This window comes from Nomascus leucogenys, chromosome 4 (genome assembly GCF_006542625.1).
Source record: "Nomascus leucogenys isolate Asia chromosome 4, Asia_NLE_v1, whole genome shotgun sequence".
In the NCBI taxonomy this organism is placed as follows: Eukaryota; Metazoa; Chordata; class Mammalia; order Primates; family Hylobatidae; genus Nomascus; species Nomascus leucogenys.
In genome coordinates, this window is record NC_044384.1 from 106,425,741 (window position 1) to 106,452,306 (window position 26,566).

Sequence of the window (26,566 nt, forward strand, 5' to 3'; positions counted from 1 at the left end):
AAGAGTTCTGTATTGGTTTTCTTCTTTAAAAAAAAGTATATATTTTTTCTTTCCTTTTTTTTTTTTTAGACGGAGTTTCACTCTTGTTGCCCAGGCTGGAGTGCAATGGCACAATCTCGGCTCACTGCAACCTCCGCCTCCTGGGTTCAAGCAATTCTCCTGCCTCAGCCTCCCGAGTAGCTGGGATTACAGGCATGCACCACCACGCTCAGCTAATTTTGTATTTTTAGTAGAGATGGGGTTTCTCCATGTTGGTCAGCTGGTCTCGAACTCCTGACCTCAGGTGATCCATCGCCTCGGCCTCCCAAAGTGCTGGGATTACAGGCGTAAGCCACCGTGCCCGGCCAAGAGTTCTGTATTGGTTTTCTATTGCTGCATAACAAATTGCCAGAAACTTGGTGTCATAAAACAACACCTGTTAGCTCACAGTTCTGTAGGTCAGAAGTCCAGAAATGTACAGCACGGGTGGGTTCTCTGCGCAAGGTCTCAAAAAGCTAAGATCAAGATGTTGACCAGGCTACATTCTCAGCAGGAGCTTGTGGTGCTCTTCTAAGCATGTTGGTTGTAGCAGAATTCAGTTCCTGTGGCTGCAGGTCTGATGTCTCCCTTTCCTTGCTGGCTTTCAACCAACGACGCTCTCAGCTTTCAGAGACCACCTGCATTCCTTGGCATGTGGACCCCTCCATCTTCAACACTAGCTACAGAGACTCTCCCTTATGTTGAATTCCTTTCACACGTCAACTCCTTTTCTCCAGGAAAAGCCCAGCCTCTTTTAAGAGTTCAGCTGATTAGGCCAGAACCACCCAGGATACTCTTTCTTTCCTAAAGTTAACAGTACCGTTCAACATGGCCTAATCAGGTGAGTGATATCCCATCCCTCCCCCACTCAAGTGGAAGAGATTCTACAAGGATGTGAGTCACTGGAGGGCATCTTAGAATTCTGCCTGCCCCTGGGTGCAGAGGCTCTGCCCGCTCTGTCGGAATGGTAATGATCATGGCCATCACTCTTTGAGGGCCTGGCTTTGCACATGTGGTCTCATTCCAATGCTTGTAAAAGCCCTGCACAGTTGATGTTTTTAGCCAAATGCTGCAGATGAAAAACTTGTGGTTCAGAGAGGTCAGGTGGCTTCTCGTGGCCAAGCCAAGTGACTGAAGTGATGAGACACACAAGACAGGGAGTATTACACATGTGAGGTCGGGTGACGGAGGCCACAGAACAGGTCTCTGTCTTAATAGAACCTCCTCTCCTGCTGCCTTTTGCTCCTCCCCCATGAGTGGATTTTCAAAGCTGCAGGCTGAACTAACCTAGAGCTGAACATTTTGGTAGTGAAGTGTTTCCCTGCTACCACCCCACCCCGTCTCTAGTGTTATCTTTTGAGGGATGACGAAAGGTAAGGTAGAAATAGCCGGATATAACCTTCTGGAAAAGCTCATTTTAAACTGAACTTTATTTTTAGTTTAAGCAGCTTATGTTCAGACAAGTGAGAAAGTTTTCTTTTATATGGCTCTTTTTTTTTTTTTTTTTTTTTGAGATGGAGTCTGCTGTGTCGCCAGGCTGTAGTGCAGTGGTGTGATCTCGGTCCACTGCAATCTCTGCCTCCCGGGCTCAAGTGATTCTCCTGCCTCAGCCTCCCAAGTAGCTGGGATTACAGGCATGAGCCACCACACCCAATCTTACATGGCTCTTAATAGCCAGAAAAATGCAGTCCTGTCAGAACATTTCTCGCAGGCCTGCCCCCAGCAGTTTCCCTTATTAAGTGTGTGGTCTACAAAGACCAAAGTAAGGTCTCTGAGTGCAGTGGTCAATGGGCTGCATTATGTGCTAACCAGCTTTTCACTTATCAGGGAAATCGTTATTTTTCATGACCTTTTGCCATCTTTTGAGTTTTCTAGTCATTGACATAATTTTTGTTTAAACAAGTTTCTCTCCCTCCTTTCCATAGTAATCCAGGGGATTACTGTGAATATATATGAATTTGAGGCTATGTAGTTTTAGTCAATTTTTGGTTGGCATCCAAATTAGTAATTAGCAATTAATTCTCACCTACATTATGCTAAATGAAATAAGCCAGATACAAAAGGACAAGTACTATCTGATTCCACTTAGATTAGTAGTCAAATTCATAGAGACAAAGTAGGATGCTGGTTACCAGGGTTGAGAGGCGAGATGGGAGTTATTATTTAATGGATACAGGGTTTCTGTTTAGGATAATGAAAACATTCCAGAGGTGGATGGTGGTAATGGTTGCACAGCAGTGTGAATGTGCTTAATGCTTCTGAACTGCACACTTTAAAATGGTTGAAATGATAAAGATTGTGTATGCATATTTTGCTATAATAAAAAAGCAAAAAGAAATGTTTGCAGGGTTTATTTATAGGTGCTTTTTTCCCTTTTCTATTTTATTGAGTTGGGTTTTTTTTTTTTACCCCAATAAAAAAAATTTTTTTTTTAAAGAAGTGAAGCATAGGCCAGGCACGATGGCATGCACCTGTCATCCCAGCATTTGGGGAGGCTAAAGCTTGAGCCTAGGAGTTCAAGACCAACCTGGGCAACATAGGAAGACCCCCGTCTCTACAAAAATAAAAACAAAAAAATTAGCCAGGCATGGTGTAATGCGCTGGTGTTCCCAGCTACTCAGGAGGCTGAGGTGGGAGGATTGCTTGAGCCGGGGAGGTCAAGGCTGCAGTGAGCTGTGATTGTGCCATTGCACTCCAGCCTGAGCAACAAAACGAGACCCTGTCACTGAAAGAAAAAAAAAAATGAAGCATGCCTTCCAATTCTATGGCTAACTTTGTAAATGTACTATTGGTTTCTAATGCTAGACTCTGTCTCTGCTAAAAAGGAAGCCTTGACACACTAGGAGGCTCCTCCCCTTACAAGGCCCAGGGGCAACACCTGTAAGCAACTCCCCCGAGCATAACTCACTGCACTTAGGGTTCAGATCATGAGGAAGAACCAACAGGTTTTTCTTCTCAATTTTCAGAGTTGTGCAAACAACAATTTGTTGTAATAAGAACCGTGAAGCCCTGCAAGAACCTAGTACCTTGAGGGCAGAGACTTTGAATCATCTGTGGATGAGACCTTATGCCCAGGACCTTATAGGCACAAAGAACGACTCAGAAGGGGTTTGGTGTATGCCCAGAAGGATGGCAGGAGAGGAGCTTCTCAGCATCCAAGAAAGTTTCACATAGCTAGCAATGGTTTTTCTGAGTTTTAAGAATTGTTTTATTGTGGCTGGACACAGCCTCAAGCCTGTAATCCCAGCACTTTGAGAGGCCAAGGCAGGAGGATCGCTTGAGCCCAGGAGTTCAAGACCAGCCTGAGCAACATAGTGATACCCTGTCTCTACAAAAATTAAAAAATTAGTCAGGCGTGGTGGCATGCGCTGGTGGTCTCAGCTATCCAGGAGACTGAGGTGGGAGGATTGCTTGAGCCTGGGAGGCCGAAGCTGCAGTGAGCCACGATCACACCACTGCTCTGCAGCCTGGGTGACAGAATGAGACTATGTCTCAAAAAAAAAAAAAAAAAAAAAGTTGTTTTATTGAGACTTAAGTATACAAATCTTAAGCTATAGCTGGATAATTTTTAGGTGTGTGTGTGTGTCATATTGTGTGTGTGTTTGTGTCTTGTTACCAAGATTTGGAACATTCTAGTACTGCAGAATTTTCTCTCTTGCCCCTTTCTAATCGCCTGCCCACCTTCCCCACCCCAGGTTCACTATTCTGACTTATACAAGCACAGATTGGTTTTGTCTTCTTCAACTTGATATAAATAGGATTTATATCAAGTCTTTTGTGTGTGGATTCTTGTTTAACCACCCCCCTGCTGACTTTTTGTCAGAAGAACTTGAACAACTATTTAATCTCTGATGGCAAGGTTGGACCATTGGAATGAGGTACTCTGGGGGGGATACTAAAGACACTGGAAATTCAGTAACTTCTAAATATTTAGCAGGTGAGGGATGGGGGCTGTGGGCCTTTGCCTGTGTGTCCCTGAGTGTACATACAGATGGGTTTTTTAATCCACTCCTTTGATTCTTCTCCAGCCATCCTTGTGATCCTCAGTGACTTTCATGGTCCTCGTGACTCACACTTCAAGGTCTAGCAAAATAAATCTTGTTAACATTTCATAAAATGTTAATGTGATTTAAAGTAGCCTTGTGGCATTTTAGCATCTTGCATGAATTATTTACAGTGGTCATAAGCTGAGTTATATTTGTTATTTAATTCTGCAATTCCCATGTTCAAAGTCTGTTATTATGCAGCTTTCTTACCTCTGTGGTCCTCTTGGAAACCATTCCTCCACCGATACAGTGTGATTCAGTCTGGAATTAAATGTTAACGTCCGTGTTTTGGATTAACAAAGAGCCTTAAGGTGGCCTCAGTCTCAGAGGGGTTTATACGCAGATGTGTCTATTTGCTACAGACTGTGATCTAGACTGTGACCCAGACAGGGCCACCTCTCTCATATGGCATGTGTCTTTGATCATAAAAGGGAAAAATGCAACAGATGAGTTTGGATGGTTCTATGCAAACCTGTCACCACTTTAGAAAAATGATTCAAAGCATAAGCTCTGCAGACAGTGAACTGCTAGCATTGCTTTTGAGGAATGGTTCAGTTACTTTAGAAAATAAATAACTTGGCCAGGCACAGTGTCTCATGCCTGTAATCCCAGCACTTTGGGAGGCCGAGGCAGGTGGATCACCTGAGGTCAGGAGTTACAGACCAGTCTGGCCAATATGGTGAAACCCCGTTCAACTAAAAATACAAAAGTTAGCCAGGCATGATGTTGGGCACCTGTAATCCCAGCTACTCGGGAGGCTGAAGCAGGAGAATCGCTTGAACCTGGAAGGCAGAGGTTGTGGTGAGCCGAGATTGTGCCATTGCACTCCAGCCTGGGCAACAAGAGCAAGACACTGTCTCAAAAAAAGTAAAATAAATAAAAGAAACAACTTGCATCATCACATATCATTTTCTTTCTTAAGGACCTTGGGAATTAAGAGTAGGGAGTGAATGAATGTACAAAACAGTCCCGTGTTGATAAACTGTTCCACAAGTTGGATTGACTAAGCGTGCGCATGGTTCTTTTTAACGTTGCTATTGGAACTTAGTTTTACTCTCTTCTGTAATTAATCTAAGAGCTGTGGAAATAGTAAACTATTTTAATGGGAACTATGTGTCTCTCTCACTGAGGGGGTGGGACCCTGATGTCTCTTGAGCCCTGAGGTCACTGGATGTAAGAGTGGAAGTTGGAGCCTAGCCTTGTTCATCTTTGTATGCCAGCACCTGGCATGACAGTAACTCATGGCAAAATGATCTTGAGAGATGTGGCCAGAGTCGGCCTTCATCAAACATTTTGCAGCAAGTTGTCTCTGCACTTCCCACCTGCACCGTGCATGCCTTTGTCCTACTCCCTCGGGCCTTCTTCCCTGCCCTGACTTCCCAGTGCAGTCCTGTGTCCCAGGCCCACTGCAGGTGGGAGGTTGTGCTTGATCACTCCCCAGGTCCTTTCTTGGTAACTAGGGTCTATGTCCAGTACTTCCTGGGTGTTAACTGATCACTGCAGTGTTTAGTGTGGTCCTTTCCTTTGGAGAGCCTATAATGGTAGAATGGCAGGCAAGTTCTTATAGCCACCTGTGCCACAGTATCTTCATTTGGGAGGTGCACCTGCCATTGGGGTTGGGGAATGGGATGGTCACCTGCCTTGCCACCCATCCCTTTCTCCAGACCTGCAACAGTAGCCTGAAATTTCCTCAGCTTGGCCTGACTGCTGTACCTTGCCCCAGCTTCTTTCTAGGGGAGTCTGGTAAGCAGCCATCATTTCACATCCCTTTACTTCTCAGAAGGAGAATGAGAGATTTGCCCTGCTGTCTTGACAGGCTCTTTCCTGAAACCAGCCATGGGAATAAGGTGGAAGGAATGGGGTGGGGAAGGGGGATTGGCAGGTCTTGGCAGGTCCTACTTGTCTTCCAAACCAGTGGATGAAAGGCTTTATAGCTCAGACACCCAGAAGGACAGGTGGGGGTCTCTTTTAGGAAGAAGCATTTCCTGCCAAGCCAAAGCAGAAGCCTGGTTGAAATTGACTCAAACTTGCATCGGATTTTCCCATGAGTCTCATTGACAGCTGTCTAGAGAAGTGAGTCCTGCAGGCCAGGGCTTCTATAGCATGCTTTTCTGCTAAAACTTGGCACTGGCCTTTCATTCCCAGTGCTTTGTTCTAGAATCATGGCTGCTTTTCTTTTGCCACCAACTCGGCCACATTAACCTCCCATGCCCACACCCCCCGGGCAGACCTCATGAAGCTGTGGAGCCATCAGCAGTGGAACCATGCCAGTTCCCTTTCTTAGAACCTTACAACTGGCACTGCCAAAAAAGAACAATACAAAAGAACAATCACGCCCCAAACATTTCAAATTCTGTGGAATTTAAATCTTAAGCTTAAATTCCAACTATACTTTCAAATTACTTTGACATGAAGGAGGATTTGCAATAATGCAGTGTGCTTGTTGGACCATTTAAAACAAATATGTTTTCCTTTTCATATCCTGGAGAGCCAGCAGCTTGGAAATACTTTATTCTACCTTAATTGACTTTGTTGGTAAGAACAACCCACCATCATCAGAAAGTTCCTGGTTGTGTGTGGAATTCTTTGGGCGGGGCCAGCTCTGCTGAATAGTCATTTATCATGCCCCGGGCACCAGTGTCAGAGCTGGAGCACAAAACTTGTCTCTACCTCTTATTAATCATATATGCCTGGGTACATTACTTAACCTGCCCAAGCCTTAGTTTCTTCATCTGTACAATGGGGATTAATATTAGAACCTACTTTATGGAGTGGTTGTGGGGATTTATAAATATTTATAAACATATGCAGGGGGCTGCCTCGTATTAAAGAATCATTAAATGTTTGTTGTTGTTACTATTTAGACAGACCTGGTGTCTAGATTCCAGAGGTTTTTCTCCCATCCAAGAGAGAATGATTAGCCCTTGAAATGGCAATTCATGTTCTAGTTCTTTCTTATGTGAAGGTGGAAATGAACTATTTCCAGGTAGGCAGATCAGTGGTCTTCCTGTTGTTGGCAAGACTCAATGTACCAGTCTGTAAATGGACCCGGCCAAGTCAATGACACATGGATTTTGAGTGTCTAAACCAGTTGTCTCTCTATGCCTTTAGGCCTCACTGCCTCAGGTCCACTGGACTAGGAAGACTCCAAGTTTGGCGATGTGACTGTCTGGCACCCCCACCCCTCCCATAGCAGACACTGTTAGAATGAATTCTGTTGGAGGTGACCCCCTACTTCTTGGAATCAGCCAACAACTGCATTCACTTAATAAGAATGGCAGTTTCTGTCACCTCCAGGGTAGACAAAAAAAAAAAAGAGAGAGAGAAAAGGAAGGAAGGAAGGAAGGAAGGAAGGAAGGAAGGAAGGAAGGAAGGAAGGAAGGAAGGGAAAGAAAGGACAGAAAGAAAGAAAGAAAGGAAAGAAAGAAAAAGAGAGAGAGAGAAAGAAAGAAAGAGAAAGAAAGAAAGAAAGAAAGAAAGAAAGAAAGAAAGAAAGAAAGAAAGAAAGAAAGAAAAAGAATGGCAGCAGTTCCTCCTTTTCTGCTAGGTAACTTGACCAGCCTTGGCAGCTTCTATGAGGGCAGCTCAGTGTGGTACCCTGGGTAGGTGGAGACTGCAGAGGTGCCAGGGTTGAACCAGAATGTCCCAGCTGCCTCCTGAGCTCAGCAAACTTGGAGAAGTGAGGTCACTTCTCTGGTCTCAGTGAGGGTGCTGGAGTCACATGAGTCAACACGTAGAAGGGCCTATTAATAGCCAATGATCAGGGCCAGGGCCATGGCTAGGTGAGGCAGATAAAGTGTGCAGAATTTAAGGAGGCACTCATACTCGCCTCCTTAAGTGGCACCGCCCTGACAGTGAGTGCCTCCTTAAGGTTTGCCTCTTCAGTGCCTTGCCTGCCTTACCTAGTCCCCACCCAGCCAGCCAGGACTGTAGGCTTTAGACTCAGAGCCAAACTGCTGCTATAGTTGTCTGCTTAACACCCTTCAATGGTGCCCCATCACTGCTAGTAGTAGTTGTAATATGCTATCATCGATAATATCAACAATACTAACAGCCAATATTGATTGACTACCTGGCACCATTCTAAGCACTTTGTAGGTATTAACTCATTTAGGCCTTACAGGAATTTCATTATTATCCTGTTTGCAGATGAGGAAAGTGAGGCACCAAGAAGCTAAGGAATTTGCCCAAGGAAGCACATCTGGGTGAGTGGTGGAGCCAGGAATTGACCCTAGACAGTTTGATTCTAGAATCTGTACTCTTCACCACCACACCAAGCTGCTAAGGTGTGCTGGTCTCAGTGGGTGAAGCCCAAACTCCATGGCCAACAACCAAGCCCTTTCCTGCTTCTCCAGCCTCCTCTACCCACCCAAACAAAACTCTGGCCAAATCAAACTCCCCAGAGTGGCTCCAAGGAAGCCATGATTTTCATATCTTGGCATCTTTGCACCTGCTATTCCTTCCATCTGTCCTTCCTGACAGTCATCTCACAGTTCCTGGTTGGCACACTCATATCCATTCTTTAAGACCCATCTTAAGTCATACCCCTTCTGTGAAGCCCTCCTTGACCACCACCCCCAGATGGTTGATAGCAGACCCTCAATGTCTTCAAAGTACCTTGAACTTCCCTGGTGTCCTAAAATTACTATCTGGGTCTAATGAACAGATAGACAGGCAAATGTTCATTCAATGTATGTGAATTCAACACTTGCTCCCTGCAGGGAATAAAGGTTGGGAGAAATCATTTCAATGGTGTGTGTGTCCCCTGGGGTGGATATGAGGTAGGGTATAAACTTGCCAATCTGCTGGACATCCTGGGGCTCTCATGGTGTGCACATCCACAATTTAATGAAATATATTTTGCAAACCTGGCCCCTAAAAGCGTATCATGACTTATCTGATGCTCAGTCTGAAAAGCAGGGATCTGCTCCATGGATGGAGGAAACACCAGCTGCTGGACTTGTTTGAGAATGGAATGTTGGTCTGCAATGTGATCTCTTCCTAAGAGAGGACAGGGCTATTTTGGCCATAAGTGGAACCTGACTCACATGCAAGCCGTGACTGAGCAGCCACACACTTCTTGGTTTCTGAGTCTACCTCCCTTGGCATCCTGGGCACTCCTCCAGGGCACCATGCATCTTAATATGTATCTCCTGGTGCCTAGGCTGAGCCCAGCCCTGGCTGGGAGCTGCTCAGTCCATCTTCCTTGGACAGAGAAGGTGAATGAGAGCCAAGTCCCACAGGCAACCACACCCAGAATTGAGGCAACTTGTTCCAATTCGTCTACAAATTTTAGACGGGTTGCCAGTTATTTTGCCAGTCTTTTAAACTGTATTTGACAGATCTGGGAGAAAAATGACTTCCTGGTGTTTATCATGTGGAATTCCCTCCCCTACATTAGTTTCCCTTACTAGAATCGAGAATTGCAAAGAAATAGGATGGCACGGAGAAGAAATAACAGGGATGTGTGATATGGTGATTAATGAATGGTGAATCATGAATGATGATTAAAACAAATGGAAATTCTTCCCCCAACCCTGCCTGCCCAGAAAGGAGCTGGTGAGGCAGATACTCACAAAGGTGTCCTAATAAGGAGAGGTCAGGAGGCAGGCCAGCTGAAGAAAAGAGCTGTGTGTGACTCAGGAGCCCAAGCCTGTGCCTTGTAAGGTTTTCCAAATGCCCTAAGCCCAGGAGCCCACGCACTGCTCTAGTGAAAGCTTGGATGCCTTTCAGCCCGTAAGGCCTCAAAGTCACACCAGAATCTGGAGCATCTCTGAGTTTCTCTGAACCTGGGTAATGATTTTCTGAAATATTAGACCAATGAAATACCAAATTCCTGGGGAGGCAAAAGAAAGAGATGTGATCCAAGCATTTGTGATCAAATGAGCTGACAAGTTACTCTACTTAAGCAGCGGGGATTTTACCACTGTATTTATTGCAGCGAAATAAGTGCCTCCAGAGTGGTAGAATTGGTGGGGATCAGGAGAGAGTCCACATTTCAAGTATGTACGAGGTGTTGAATCATTATCTTCTTGCTCCTGTTCACCCCTTCTAGCTAACTTATTTATCAGTTAGGATGAGGGGGACCATTAAAAATGACAGCCATGTGAGTGATGTGTCCTTGGCTGTGACCCTAGAAAAGAGCCTATAATGAAAGTCATCTCCTCCTAATGGAAAGGTAGCTAAATTCAGCTTTGCCTATCATGTGTCTTTAGCTTAGTTGTTTCCTCTGAACTATGAGCTGGACACCAGGTGGGGATTACTCAAGCCCAAATTCTCTGGTCTGGTACACCAAAGAATAGTTACAAACTACAGCTGGACAGTAGAACGTGCTGGGTTGATCATCTCAGCCAGGGCAAAGAAACATATTAAGATGTTAAACATCTACCAGGAGTGAGTCATTTAACCCTCATAAGGTTTCATCTTCCTTGATTGCAAAATGAGTTTGCGTGAAAGATCCTAAGTAAAAATAGAAACATCAGAAGTAGCATTAGTAATTCATGAAGGAAGGACTGGTATATTCAATGCTTAGAGTTGGAACAATGGGCTCACCATATGGAAAAAAAATAAAAGTGAATCCCTACTTCTCACCATGGACCAAAAAAAAATCCCTACGTCTCACCATAGATCAATCAGTACAGATTCCCAGAGCCCTTGTTACACCTACTGGGGCTTAGAACTTTATCATAGACCATTTGTAGGCCCTTAGTCTAGGCTATTAATTCCCTAAGGGCAGGGACTCTGGCTGTTTTTATCATTGTCATTTGCACCAATTGTGTCCCTAGAATAGATTATGAACCCAGAAAATGTTTGTTGAATGAATACATCATTTCCAAAATTCTTTAAAAAATGAATTTCTAGGCCAGGCGCAGTGGCTCACACCTGTAATCCCAGCACTTTGGGAGGCCGAGGTGGGCAAATCACTTGAGGCCAGGAGTTCAAGACCAGCCCAGCCAACATGGTGAAACCCCCTCTTTACTACAAAATACAAAATTTAGCCAGGCATGGTGGCACACCTGTAGTCCCAGCTACTTGGGAGGCTGAGGCACAAGAATCACTTGAGTCCCAAAGGCAGAGGTTGCCAAGATCACGCCATTGCACTCCGGCCTGGGCAACAGAGGGAAAGTCTGTCTCAAAAAAAAAAAATTCTAAAAGAGATTTTACATTTTTCTGGCTGGGCACAATGGCTCACGCCTGTAATCCCAGCACTTTGGGAGGCCGAGGTGGGCGGATCACCTGAGGTCAGGAGTTCAAGACCAGCCGGGCCAACGTGGTGAAACCCCATCTCTACTAAAAATACAAAAATTAGCTGGGCATGGTGGCACATGCCTTTAGTCCCAGCTACTCGGGAGGCTGAGGCAGGAGAATAGCTTGAGCCCAGGAGGCAGAAGTTGCAGTGAGCCGAGGTTGTGCCACTGCCCTCCAGCCTGGGCAACAGAGTGAGATTCTGTCGCAAAAAAAAAAAAAAAAAAAGTAGAGATTATACATTTTTCTTTGACTGTCATTATAAAAGAATAGCTTGCCATATACCCAGAATTATTTTGGGTAATAACCTGGCCAAACAACAGAGAAGAACTGAGTGGAGAGATTTTGGTGAGATCAGCTTTAGTCTTCTCTGAATCTAAGTTAAAGAGATTTAAAATATTACATATACCTAGGCTCCCCCCAAAATATTATTAAACCGTATTTTAACTGTGGTAATGATTATTCTTTTATTAATTTATTACATTCCTACTGTGTGTAAAAGCATGATCTTTTGAACACTCTTTTTATTAAGGTATAGCTTACCTAAAATAAACATCAATTTTAAGTGTACAGTTTGATGAATTTTGGCATTTGTATACGAGGTGTAATCACTGCTGTAGTCAAGATACAAAACAGTCCCCTCACCCTACACAGTCTGCTTGGCCCCCTGGTACTCCATCCCCTCTCCCCATCTCTAGCCTCAGGCAATGCAGCTCTGCTTAGTGTCTAGCACTGATTTAAAATAATGATCATAGGGGCAGGAATTTTTAAATAAAGGGTGAAAAAGCTGACAGAAGGGGAAATGGGAATAAGAAAGAAATTGGTAACATAGCTAGGCGGGCTGTAGCCTCAGATTGGACTCAGCTTCACTTAATGGTGAATTAGCCCAACTTGGAGAGACTGAGCGCTCCAAGAATTTTTTTTACAAATAACACAGACGTTTTCATGATTACAGAAAAAGAGCACAAGAGTTGTAATATATAGCTCAGATATAAACCTGGCAACTGGGTTTCTGAACATAGATCTGGATTCATTTTTAATCTGACGTCTTGAAGAACCCCTCAGCCTCAGAAGATTCTAAATGGCCGCACTGCTTGAAGACCAAGCATTTGAGTAAATAAAACTTCTGCCTCTGAGAATGTATTCTCTCTCAAGCTATTAATTAGAAGATGCATAGTCCCTTGTTCTTGCCAGGATTTATTAGCCCAAAGTAAAATATGGGAATGGTGGTATGTCTATGAGAAATTAAATGCGGTAAAGACAAGAACACAGGGACTAATAGTTTTATATGGAGCTGTTTTGGGGCTTGAAACATTTTGTCTCCTCGTGGGGATCAGGCACTGTCTTGGTCCTGGGGCTACCACTAAAAAATACAGGCAAGTTCCTGCTGCCTCCTGTAGGAGCTCACGGACATCAAGTGCAGGGTTCAGGACGACTGAGGTGGCGGGGGGAGGAGCACTTTAGGTGGGCTGGTCAGGGAAAGCCACTCTGAAAATGTGACCTTTGTGCTGAGACCGGAATGACAACAAGGAGCCAGCTTTTTCTAGAGAAAGCACTTTTGGTGTCAGGACCAGCACGTGCAAAGGCCCTGAGGTGGGAAAGAGGTTGGTATGTTCAAGAAAGAAGGTAAGGGTGGCCTGAACACAGTGACTAAGGTGGAGAGGGTTACACGCAGAAGCCAGAAAGACAAGAAGTTTTGCCCCAAAAATGGAATCCTAAGCACTCTTGTAGTCATAAAACTGGCCATGACGGTGCCCTGGTGCCCAGAGAGATATGTCACTTCTGAGCAGTAGTTGGGAATTCTTCCAGTTACAAAGCCGCTTCCTACTTACTCAGGTAATGGTCATAGATTCAGAGCTGCCAGGGAGTGTAGAGTTATTCTAGCCCCACCCCTTCATTTTACAATGAAGGAACAGAGGCCCAAAGAGGGTAAAGTTCATACCTGAAAAACCATTCTAAGTGAGGTCAAAAGGCAAATGATAAACTGGGGGAAATATTTACAGTTCATATCACAGGTTGGGAGATGAATTTCCATACTATGTAAGGAGCAGCTGGCCAGCGGGGCTGGAGCAGAGTGTAGGATGGAGAGAGAGGCACAAGAAGAGGATGACAGAAATCCAAATGTGTGATCACGTACAGCTGCTGAGCTGTGGGAATACAGCATGCTCACTCATGGCAGCTGGCAGAAGTACATCCAGTCTTGTGCAGGCTAGCAGTTATGGTAAAATGATAGCACATGGCTCGTCCAACACTGAAGAGGACTCAGATGTCATTCAGCAGGTGCATGGATAAATAAATCATGGCCTATTCTGTCAGTGGAATAGTACTCAGCAATAAAAAGGAGGAAACTACTGACCCATGCAGCAGCGTGGGTGAATCTCACAAGCACGCTAAGCAGAAGCAGCCAGCTACAAAAGAGAAAGTACTATAGGCTTCCATTTGCATGAAGGTCCAGAGCAGGACAAACTCATTGACAGTTTTCTAGGACTTGGAGTGGAGGTTGACTGCAGAGGGGCACTGAGGGAACTTTTGAGGGTGAGGAAAATATTTGTATATCTTGATTGTTGTGGTCACATGAGTGTATACATTTGTCAAAACTCTTAAAACGAGTGAGTCCTTTTTAATGTGTGTAAATTACTGTCAATAAGGTTGACTTTTTAAAAATAAATTTTTACAAGGAGGGAAAAAAATCGATGGGAAACAGAAGCTTCTGATTAGATTGCTATTCATTCACTAACTGCTTATCAAGCACCATTTTTGTGCCAGCACCATTTGTGTGCCAGCACCATAACAGATCCTGACCAGCTGTTTGTACCAGAACATGGTGCTACATGAACTGTGAGCCCCTAGCCTCCCTCCACAGGATTCACCTACAGACGATCCTCGCATCATCCGCTGTTCCCAGGCCATCAGCTGCCTGGAGACTCATAATCAGAATCCAAGATAGGGCAGGGGCAGTGGCTGCTAAGGAGAAAGTGGCTCTCCCTTCTTGGTCTAAGAGCGCTTAATCGATCAAGCAAAGCAAATGGGAAGGAGATTGGGCTTGTTTGTGAACCAGAGCCCTACTCTGACATTTGTACAATTCTGTTTAATAACCAACTCGCACCTCACTTGCTTGATATTGTTTGCTCAGGTGTTTTTACTAAACCCCAATCTGAGATAATAACATTGTTTTGCTCTAACTTTCCAAGTTCATTGATACAATACGATTATGTCTAATTTCTGCAAATGTTTTTCTAGCCCCCACTACCATACGTACATACATATGTATGTATGTATGTATGTGCTGGGCATATAAAGCACCCAGGGCAAGGGACAGCAGCTCTTTGCAGATGAATGTGTCTCCCTATGATGGATGGTTTCTGTGTGTAGACTTTGTTCTACAGTCATGTTGAGAAAAGGTGTGGTGGTTACTCTGGTTGTTATTTAATACTGCTCAGATGGGATATCTAACAGCATACTGCTCAAGACATCTAGAATGCGGTATAGTGTTTTCAATTTGTAGAAAAATTAATAATGCAAACAAGAAACACATGTCAGTGACCAGCTGGCAGCATCCTGGTTCTTTTTCATCGCTAAGGTCAGAACTGTCATTTTGCACCATCCTCCTTCTCAGAAAAGGAGGGAAGGAACAAAGTTGTCAGAGAGGGCATCCTCTCTGAACCAGATTGGGGTCGGGGACCACAGCAGTTTGCAGACCTAAATCATCCTGCTCACTTCATTTTCCTTCCTTCCTTCAGAAGCTTTTGAGATTGCTCTGCCACGAGAAAGCAACATTACAGTTCTCATAGAGCTGGGGACCCCGACTCTGCTGGCAAAACCCTGTTACATCGTCATTTCTAAAAGACATGTAACCATGTTGTCCATCAAGTCTGGAGAAAGAATAGTCTTTACCTTTAGCTGCCAGAGTCCTGAGAATCACTTTGTCATAGAGATCCAGAAAAATATTGGTAAGTAGGCACTTGTGAGCTGTTTGACAATGTCTTTTAAATGTCTCTACACCTCCCTGCCTGTATTTCCCATGCTAAGTCAGTCTCTAACGCTAGAGAGCTAAGATCTATTCTGAAACTCTACAGTTTTTTAATTTAGCTCTGATGTGGCCAGTTAGAGTTCTAAATGCGTTACACAGCTTAATTTGTTTAATCTTTAAAACAGCCCTATGAGAAGTTCACAGAGAGAGGAACTTGCCTAAGTGGACACAACTAGTAAGCAGCAGATCAGGAGAAGAACCCAGGTACTCTGGCTTTCAAGTCTTTGCACTTAGCCACTGTGCACATGGGCTCTGCAGGAAGCACTACAGAAGCCCACAAGCTACAGATCTTCAGGTCTGTGATGCTCGTCTTGTGTGCTGAAAATATCTGGCTGATATAGAAGACTAAAGAATCAGAAGGTTGAGGAGAGGCCGGGCGTGGTGGTTCACACCTGTAATCCCAGCATTGAGGAGGCTGAGGTAGGCGGATCCCCTGAGGTCAGGAGTTCAAGATCAACCTGGCCAACACGGTGACACCCTGTCTCTACTAAAAATACAGAAATTAGCTGGACATCAAGACCAGCCTGGCCAACATGGTGAAACCCCGTCTCTACTAAAAATACAAAAATTAGCCAGGCATGGTGGCAGGCGCCTGTAATCCCAGCTACTCGGGAGGCTAAGGCAGGAAAATCCTTTGAACTCGGGAGGCACAAGTTGCAGTGAACCCAGAACACACCACTGCACTCCAGCCTGGGTGACAGAGCGAGACTACATCTCAAAAAAAAAAAAAAAAAAAAAAGAAGTTGAGGAGATAAAGATAGAGCAATGGATCCATAAGACACAGTGGAAGAGACAGCTGCTTTGGAGAATGATGGAGCTGGGTTTGGCTTCAGGCTCCAGGGCTACTACTCATGTGATCTGATCACATGACTTTCAGCGAATTATTCAACTGCTTGATGCCTTAGTTTTCTAGTCTATAAAATAAGGATTATTGCACCAAACAAGAGAGTTATGAGGATAAAATAAAATAATGGATTGAAAAATGGATGACACATAATACTTAAATAAACTATAGATATTTGGTTTTATTATTCATAATTTGAGCTTGGGATAGAAGATTGACATAGGAAATAATAATAATTAGGTAGAGAAACATGCATTTATAATTTCTCAGTCATTTTAAGGGAGCCATGTCAAATAGGATGAATAGATGTATTAACAAGAATGAGAGCACTATTTGTCATCCAATCAAAGCCGTAACTTAGGAAGAATGAATTCAAAAGTAAAAGGAGAAATTGAAGTACTAAAAATCAATTTTAAAAACTACGTTTAATGACTAATACCAAGACCTGGTTCTCTGCAGACTAATTAAATAGACAAATCCCTGACTAGTCTCATGAAAAAAGAAAGAAAATACAAATATACAGCATTAAAGGTATAAAAGTGGACTTAACAATATATACGGAGACTGTTTCTAAAATTGTAAGAGACTGTGTATAACGTTTTCATCGTAAATGTGAAAATCCAAAGGAAGTGGATGATTTTCAAAGAAAATGTAATGGGCTGGATTGACTCATGGAAAGGTAGGAAAACTGAATAAATAACCAAGGAGGGGATTGGAAAAAATGCCTGAGACAGGGGAGAACAGTTTGAGTTAGTTAGAGATGATTTTACAAGTGAGTTCTATAAAACTTCAAGGAGCAGATAATTTCTGTGACATTCAAACCATTCTAGAGGCAGGTTGGCAAACTTCTTTCAGATAAGGTCAGATAGTAGGTGTCTTAGGCCTGTGGGCCAAGAGGTTTGTGTCACATCACAGCTCCTCAACCCTGCTATTACAGAGTGAAATCTGCCATAGACGATATACATAAACCACCTGGCAAATCAGTTAATGTGATGCTTTGCATTATTAGGTTAGAGAGGAAAAAACTACGTATGATCATCTCAATAGATGATTTTAAATGTCTTTTTTTTTTTTTAACAGAACACTATAGCTCCTCAACTCTGCTATTACAGAGTGAAATCTGCCATAGACGATATACATAAACCACCTGGCTAATCAGTTAATGTGATGCTTTGCATTATTAGGTTAGAGAGAAAAAAACTATATATGATCATCTCAATAGATGACTTTAAATGTCTTTTTTTTTTTTACAGAACAGTATGAACATAGATTTTAAATGTCTTTCATAAAACACTCTTAGTAAATCAGGAATGGAAGGATATTTTCTTAATTCAATAAAGAGCGTCTATCAAGAACTGATAGCAAATACCATATTTAACTATCAGATATGGCAGCATTACCAATAAAACAGGCAATAACATAAGGAGGCTTATATGCATGCCCTTGGTCACCATTATTCAGAATCTCTAATTAAATATATAGAGATTATCTTAACAAGTACATAAAGTATGTGAAGCAAAATATAAAATTTTGTTGAAAGACAAAAGAGAAGACTTAAATAAATGGAAAGATATGCCATGTTCCTTGATAGAAAAAATAAGTATTTTTACAAAAAATTAGCCAGGCATAGTGACACGTGCCTGTAGCCCCAGCTACTCGGGAGGCTGAGGTGGGAGAATCGCTCGAACCCGGGAGGCAGAGGTTGCAGTGAGCTGAGATCGTGCCATTGCACTCCAGCCTGGATGACAGAGTGAGACTTCATCTCAAAAAAACTAAAAAAAAGAAAAAAAGAAAAACTAAGAATTTTTAAAGTGTAAATTCTCCCCTATATTAATTTTTCAATATAAATCAATTGCAATTAAAATTTTAATGAAGCTTTTACAGAGCTAAAGAGAACGTTGATATATTTAAGAACGCAGTGGAATGGTGTGTTGCTACTAAGAGAATGAAGTAAGTTTGTGTATTTGACATAGAAAGATGGCCAAAATAGTTTTGTTCCATTAAAAACAATGCAGCTTATAGTAGGACAATAGTTTATATAGTTTGATGCTACTCTATTAAATACACACATGTGCACATGCACACTTACATGCATGCACACAAACATGCACACACAATCATACGGAACCCAAAGTCTGGAGGGATAAACTCCAAAACTCCAAAATTCTAACTTTATACTACTCTATAGGGGATAGCAGAGGGGAACAGTTGACATTTTCTTCTTTCTACTTTTCTGTACTTCCCCACCCCACCCCACCCCCCACCTTTTTTTTTTTCTGTCACTCAGGCTGGAGTGCAGTGGTGACCACAGCTCACTGTAGCCTCAAACCTCCTGGGGTCAGGTGATCCTCCCACCTCAGCCCCTGGGGTAGCTGGGCACACACCACCACACCCACTTGTCTTTTTGTTTGTTTTCAAAACAACTATACATTACTTTTATAATCAGTTAAACCAGTAAGTGACTTCCACTTTGAAAAAGGAAAAATGTAACAAATGACACATTTCACAAGTCAAGCCTTTGAGTGCATTCAGTCTCTCAATCCTAGGATGCCCACATGGCTTACTATGTAGTAAAAACCCATGCTCACAACTTTTGAAAATGATATGAAAATATCAATTTCTAAAATAATAAATCTAGACACTGAATCAGGTCCAGTGGTCCACCTGCCCTTCACTGCCTTTTCTGAACAATCATTCTGAAATCAGCATCAGATAAAATTTGACATCTCCATTCTCATCTCTTCTTGAATAGTTCCATGAGAGTTAGTGAAAGTTGGCTGAGTGTGGTGGCTCATACCTGTAATCCCAGTACTCTGGGAAGCCGAGGCAGGTGGATCACCTGAGGTCAGGAGTTCAAGACCAGCCTGGCCAAAATAGTGAAACCCCGTCTCTACTAAAAATACAAAAAAAATTACCCAGGCATGGTGGCACACGCCTATAGTCCCAGCTACTTGGGAGGCTGAGGCAGGAGGATCACCTGAACCTGGGAGACAGGTTGCAGTGAGCCAAGATGGTGCCACTGCATTCCAGCTTGGGTGACAGAGCAAGACGCCATCTCCAAAAAGAAAAAAAAAAAAAGAGAGAGTTAATGAAAGTAGAAATCTGCTGGGGAAAATGAGTTGTGAATCACTTCAGAAATAATACTTCTCCATCCTCTGGACAGGAATCATTTTAGTTATTTAAAATGTTTGCACCGGACAGAGTACAGGAGAAGATTCCGAGGCATGCCGATCATTTTGACTACTCTTACCTGTGTGTTCATCCTAAAAAACAAAGCTCTTAGCATCAAATGAAAAATTGTTTTCATAACCTGACTCTCGCAGTGTCACACGGCTGGTGACAGAGCTGAGGCTGGGAGATGGGGCTTTTTGACTCCAGATTTTGCTATAGAATTAAATCAGAATCCCTGGGATGGCCCAGACATGTGTAGTTTTTAAATGGCCTGCAGGTGAGTTGTAGGTGGAACCAGAGCTAAGAGTCACTGTCTTACTAGAGTTAAGTGTTCCCACAAGAGTACAGAACCTAGCCAGAGCCAGCTGATGTTGCCCTGGGCACACTGGAGGTGTGAGCGGAAAATCACTTGAGGTCAGCTTTTGAAAGAAAGAGGTGGCTTGATATAAAATCCATCGAAGTTTCCATGAGCTCCTAAAATAGGAACTACCTTTACCAACATGCAAAGTCTAATTTTAGTCACGTTAGTCACCATGTTATCTAACCCTGTGTTATTGGTTAGACAGCGTAGTGCATTGGCAAGAAAGGGTTGACCAAACACAGGCTGAGCTTTCGTCCTGGGATCTGGGATTGCCGTGTACTTGCTGCAAGTGCCAGCCCAAGTCACTTGGATCCACAGCTGCTTTGCAAAAATCAGAGGTCTGGCTTGGATGACCTCAGAGATCCAAGACTGATCTGAAATTCTCCATAATTCTATTTTGAGTGGACAGTACTTTCAAATACCCCAATAGAACAGCAGTAAAGATTCACAAATTATTACTATGGAGGCCAGAGTCCATCACACCTTTCAGATGCCCCGTGCTCAAGACAACACAACCTTAATGTTACATTGCCTACTTTCTGTTTCTTCCTCTTGTTTCCTCTTTGATGATAATATTTCTTGCTTTGTTTTAAAAGGCTTAGGAAACAAATATATCAAAGGATGTTATTAGCTGTTAGCCTTAAAAAAAGAAATTCAACTGCAGTGGTTATAAAATATCAGCATTAAGGCAGTGCAGGAAGAGAAATGGCGGCGCCAGATTCCAGCTGTCCCGGGGAGTTGCACGTTCAGAGTATATTTGCTATGTTGATGAATGTGTTGATGGGGAAACCAGTCTTAAAGGATGGATCTGGGCACTGTGCTCTACAAATTGTGAAATCGTGACTCTCTCAGTACAGAAGTAGGAGATCCCAAAGCACTGACTTTGCTACAAATGCCCTCCTTCTGGCTTCACCCACTGGACCCCAGGAGCTTAATCTGGAAATCACAGTAGTTAAGAGATGTCTCAAGTCTGGTGACCTCGAAGCAGAGCCTGAGACAGGATTTTTTAAGTCAGTGATCAAGAAAGTGCTCTCAGAAGCGAGGAAAGCAGGATAGAGCAGGGCATGTAGCCGAATGCAGGTGTGGTTTTAGCTGAAGAGTAGCCTCAGCCTGACCCCATGGGGAGCTCTGGAGTATGAATAGCATACCCAGGTTATGTCACTTGAAGCAAGGAGGTCAGACTTTTTAATTCCTGCAGGAGGCCATTATTGGCTGTAGACAGCACCTCTCCCTTGGGATGGGCATGAGGGGCTGCAACACCTCTCAGGCTTTTCTGGTTCAAGGCAGCTCCCCCGAGCTGAGGCACTTCCCCGAAGGAGGGTACATCTGTGAGCCATTGGCCACTAAGACTCACAGCAGTTGGGGCCTGGGTGCCCCTGCCTGGTAAAGGCCACCTTGGGGGAGCCCCAAAGAGTCTACTACAGGGGGCTGAGTGGCGGAGGAGTGGTGTGGGGCCTTGGAGCATCTGTGATCAAAATTGCTTTTGTGACTGTTTTTCAGACTGTATATCGGGCCCATGTCCTTTTGGGGAGGTTCAGCTTCAGCCCTCGACATCGTTGTTGCCTACCCTCAACAGAACTTTCATCTGGGATGTCAAAGCTCATAAGAGCATTGGTTTAGAGCTGCAGTTTTCCGTCCCTCGCCTGAGGCAGATCGGTCCGGGTGAGAGCTGCCCAGACGGAGTCACTCACTCCATCAGCGGCCGAATCGATGCCACCGTGGTCAGGATCGGAACCTTCTGCAGCAATGGCACTGTGTCCCGGATCAAGATGCAAGAAGGAGTGAAAATGGCCTTACACCTACCATGGTTCCACCCCAGAAATGTCTCTGGCTTCAGCATTGCAAACCGCTCATCTATAAAACGTGAGCAAGCCCCTTCCCACTGTCTGATTAGGTTAAAACACACAAGATCATCATTGTTCTAGGTCAGAAATGGTCAAATGTCAGCAAATCTCTAATACTCGATCTAAAAACCATAAAGGAAGATCTTGCTCTTCTATAAGTGACAAGGGTCACTCATTCCTAGTGTGAACCTCCTCTTCTCTATTAAACAAACAGGGGGTGATTCTCTTTGTCCTTTTTGCATGTGATATTTGTTTTCAAAAAAAATGACAAGGGATTGGTTCTACAGACCCACCTTGATTCCTTCATTTCTAACTTCTTTGTCTTCCATCTCTTTCACATTTTCTGTAAACGTATCAGTGATGTGCAGAGCTCACTCACACTGGCTCATAAAAGCTGTTTTTTGTTTTTGTTTTTGTTTGTTTTGAGAAAGAGTCTTGGTCTGTGGCCCAGGCTGGAGTGCAGTGGCACTGTCTTGGCTCACTGCAACCTCTACCTCCAGGTTCAAGCGATTCTCCTGCCTCAGCCTCCCAAGTAGCTGGGACTATAGGCGTGTGCCACCACACCCAGCTAAGTTTTGTATTTTCAGTAGAGATGGGGGGGGGTTTCACCATGTTGGCCAGGCTGGTCTCGAACTCCTGACCTCAGGTAATCCTCCTGCCTTGGCCTCCCAAAGTGCTGGGATTACAGGCATGAGCCACTGCACCTGGCAGAGAGCTGACTGTTAAGTGTTCAGGCATTTTGTGAGCTGATGTGAAACAGATCCGTTATAAAAAATAGAATTAAATTAACATAATTACATAATTTTTAAAACAAAGGTAATAAATACTCAAAACTCATCACTTCCTAATTATTTTACTGTTGCCTGTGCTCTCAGGGTTATTTGTGTTGTTGTATCTGTATGGAGGGAATAATATAAAGGTGTGCTACTGCCCAACTCTACATTCAGTCACCTGGTGTTGGTAGCTTGAAATCAGCTGTGGTGGGATTATTTACATCCACTATGGAAGTGGGCAGACGCTATAAGTCAGGGCTTTCCCCTCCACCACTGGACCGGTTTTTAATATTTACTCGCACACCACTGATGTGTCTGCATTCCCAATCTCTGCCTTGAGTCCAAATATACAGTATCTAGACCCACTGCTCAGGATCTGAGAACTGCAGTCATTTTTCCTATACCCCCACCCCTCGGCTGCGGACAACCAGGACAGGGTCTAATGGCTCCCTATTCTTTCTGGTTTGGGTTCCACTCCCAATAGGTCTGTGCATCATCGAGTCTGTGTTTGAGGGTGAAGGCTCAGCAACCCTAATGTCTGCCAACTACCCAGAAGGCTTCCCTGAGGATGAGCTCATGACGTGGCAGTTTGTCATTCCTGCACACCTGCGGGCCAGCGTCTCCTTCCTCAACTTCAACCTCTCCAACTGCGAGAGGAAGGAGGAGCGGGTTGAATACTACATCCCGGGCTCCACCACCAACCCCGAGGTGTTCAAGCTGGAGGACAAGCAGCCTGGGAACATGGCGGGGAACTTCAACCTCTCTCTGCAAGGCTGTGACCAAGATGCCCAAAGTCCAGGGATCCTCCGGCTGCAGTTCCAAGTTTTGGTCCAACATCCACAAAACGAAAGCAGTGAGTGAGCCCCACTTTCCTTTTTCTTCCTCCTCCAGCACCTTCGTTGTTTCCTGGGTAGTCTGCCTGGGGTGAGGCTCCCTTCCTGTTTCTCATCTGTGGCTTCTGAAACACTTAGACTCTGGACCCGGTAAGAGTTTCAGGAAGTGGGTTGCTAGGCAGTTAGACGGGCTCGTTGGTGAACACCTGGTATGTAGTTCCATTTCAGCACAATAAAAAGCAATCTTGCATTCAAGATGCTAAATTGTTTTTAACGAAGGCATTGAGAGGTCATTTTCTAGATCTTATGTCTTGACCCTGCAATGTGAATGAGGATGTCACCCACACCATCAGCGATGATGATGGGAACTGACAGTTTTATGGCTCAGCACCCCTACTATGGACACATACTCTGCATGTCATCTTGGGTTGGGCACGCCACTTACACAGTCTCAGCTAATCTTTATTGCAACTCTGTAGGGGAGGTGGGAATTATCTTTATTTACTAATGAGAAACCAGAAGGTTCAGACAGGTTATGGAACTGGCCTAACATCACACAACTTGTCAAGAGCAGAGCAAGCTCAGAACCCTGAGCCTGTGCTCTGGCCCATACTGAAGCCCAATTAGGGTGATGAGAATTAGGTTGGACATCATTCCACAAACATTGCTGAGATGCCATGAACATAGAGGAGCGGCGTTAAGGCCAGGACTAGGGTAAGGCAAAGTGCCCAGGGTGCAATATTTAAGCAGGTACCCACTCTCAGGGTCATATAATTGCAAGGTCAGCCCCTGAGAGTGAGCACCTCCTCAAATTTTGCTCCCTGGGTGCCTGGCTTGCCTCACCCCAGTCTTGGCCCTGAGGGGTATAGTGCAGATTTTGAGATAAAAGATACAAAATGAACTCAGAGTGGCTCTTCCTGGGGCTCATGTATGATGTGAAGGAGTGAGTTGTGACAACTGGTCTTGAACCAGGACATTTCTGATATGTGCTGAGGACGGGCGCTGTCCAGAGGGCTGATTCTCATTCTTGTTTTTACTATTATTTACTTCTAGGAAGTAGGCAGAGCCAGGCAGAAAAATTAAGTGGGAGTGTGGAATGGCACGCTGCTGATTTTTGTAGGGCTGATAAGCATCTGAAAAGTAGAAGTGTGGGATCCACTAGAGGGATTGCCCAACTGGTGCTGCCCTGGAAACGTCCATATGTATGTATGTATAATGTGTGTATAGATATGTATACATGGGGCCATGCATGGTGGCTCATGCCTGTAATCCCAGCACTTTGGGAGACCAAGGCAGGCAAATCACTTGAGGTCAGGAGTTTGAGACCAGCCTGGCCTACATGGCAAAACCCCGTCTCTACAAAAAATTCAATAATTAGCCAGGCGTGATGGCACGCACCTGTAATCCCAGCTACTTGGGAGGCTGAGGCATGGAAATCGCTTGAACCCAGAAGGCAGAGGTTGCAGTGAGCCAAGATTGGGCCACTGCACTCCACCCTGGGTGACAGAGTGAGACTCTGTCTCAAAAAAAAAAAAAAAAATATATATATATATATATATATATGTATACATGCACATATATATATAGTGTGTGTGTATGTATCCATTGAGACATTTTTATGATTCCACTGTCACAATTGTACAGTCAGAATGTTGAAAACAGCCACAAAAGGATTTAGAAATGGAGTGGGTTTGGGGCTTAGAAGACAGGGTGATTTGTTTATCACCTCAGTCATGGTGGAATGCTGCTTAGAAGCTCTGATTAATTCTGCTAACTGTAACATCAGCTGGGTTGATTTCTAAAACTAATCAAATTGTTAAATGTGCTATAAACAGCATCAAGAAGGACGTGGCTTTAGTGCTGAGATTAAAGGGCAATAACTGCCGTTGAGGGCTGTTTAGCAGTGTCAAGGCTTCTAACTTTGCAGTGTTTCCAGCAGGGTGAGTGCACTTGGCGGCAGAAATATCTTTGGGGATAAATTCAGGTTGGGCTGGACTAAGAACTCTGATCTCTGGGCAGCTTCATCTTGATCCTCTGAACCCCTATGTGGACCCTAAATTTCAAGGCCTAGCCCAAGGACGCCAGTCCTGTGCCCCCACATGTTTGTCTGGCCCATTCTTTTTTTTTTTTTAGGCAGAGTCTTGCTCTGTCACCTAGGCTGGAGTGCAGTAGTGTGATCTCGGCTCTCAGCTCACTGTAACCTCCACCTCCCAGGTTCAAGGGATTCTCCTGCCTCAGCTTCTTGAGTAGCTGGGATTACAGGTGCCTGCCATCACACCCAACTAATTTTTTGTATTTTTAGTAGAGATGGGGTTTCACCGTGTTGGCCAGGCTGGTCTTGAACTCCTGGCCTCAAGTGATCCGCCCGCCTTGGCCTCCCAAAGTGCTGGGATTACAGGTGTGAGCCACCGCGCCCAGCCCCCATTCTTTATTCTCTCTCATTTGCTAACTTTTTGTAGGCAGCTTGTATTGCAGGCAGCATAGCCCCATTAAGGGCAATGGCCTGGAGTTGGCCTGCATGGATTTGAATCTGGTTCCCCCCACTTACTTTGACCATGGGCAAGTCACTCCACCTCTTTGTGACCCAGTTGCTCATCTGTAAAGTGGAAGTGGTAAGACTGTCCTCATCGGGGTGTTGTGACGACAGTGTGAGGTAGCACAGTGCCTGGCAGATAGTGAGTGCTCTTTAAATGTTTCCTGCAGGGTTCTAGGTCAAGGCAGGCATGCAGGGTTAGAAAAGACACAACATGGGCCGGACACGGTGGCTCATGACTGTAATCCCAGCACTTTCAGAGGCCGAGGTGGGCAGATCATAAGGTCAGGAGTTTGAGACCAGCCTGGCCAATATGGTGAAACCCCATCTCTACTAAAAATACAAAAAATTAGCCGGGCATGGTGGCAGGCACCTGTAGTCCCAGCTATTCAGGAGGCTGAGGCAGGAGAATCGCTTGAACCCAGGAGGTGGAGGTTGTGGTAAGCCAATATTGTGCCACTGCACTCCAGCCTGGGCAACACAGCAAGATTCCATCTCAAAAAAAAAAAAAAGAAAGGAAAGAAAGACACAACACTTGTCCAAACAAAGAGATTAGACTGTGGCCCCAGAAATGATCGGTAGGATGCAGCAAGTCAATCATGGAAGGAGTTCCAATGGCATGTGGTGAGGTTGGAGGCAGGAGAGTGGACCGCAGCTGGTAGGAATACCAAGGGGAGACTCTGGATGGAGTCTGGCCCTTCTCAGGCTGTGCAGGAGGCCCCATCTGTGCCAATGGTGTGTGCTGCTCATGATCACTGGAAGAGCTCTATGTTCTCCTGCTTTCTTAGCCTTGGAGGTGAGAAAGTAGCTGAGAGAGGGGCCTCAAGGTGACTGAGTTTTGGATCAGAGCCTCTGCCCTTGCTTCTCC

At 44.4% G+C, this 26,566-nt stretch overlaps 1 protein-coding gene across 1 annotated transcript in view; it reads left to right on the forward strand.

The window, feature by feature from the left end:
• Positions 1–23,420, forward strand: part of CDCP1 (CUB domain containing protein 1) — a 36,825-nt gene extending 13,405 nt beyond the window's left edge. Inside the window, exons 2-4 of the mRNA XM_030810191.1 lie at positions 15,050–15,259; positions 21,216–21,578; positions 22,817–23,420. Of these exons, the coding sequence (XP_030666051.1) occupies positions 15,050–15,259; positions 21,216–21,578; positions 22,817–23,193 (950 nt within the window). The 3' untranslated portion in view covers positions 23,194–23,420. The remainder of the gene's footprint in view (positions 1–15,049; positions 15,260–21,215; positions 21,579–22,816) is intronic.
• Positions 23,421–26,566: the final 3,146 nt, after the last annotated feature.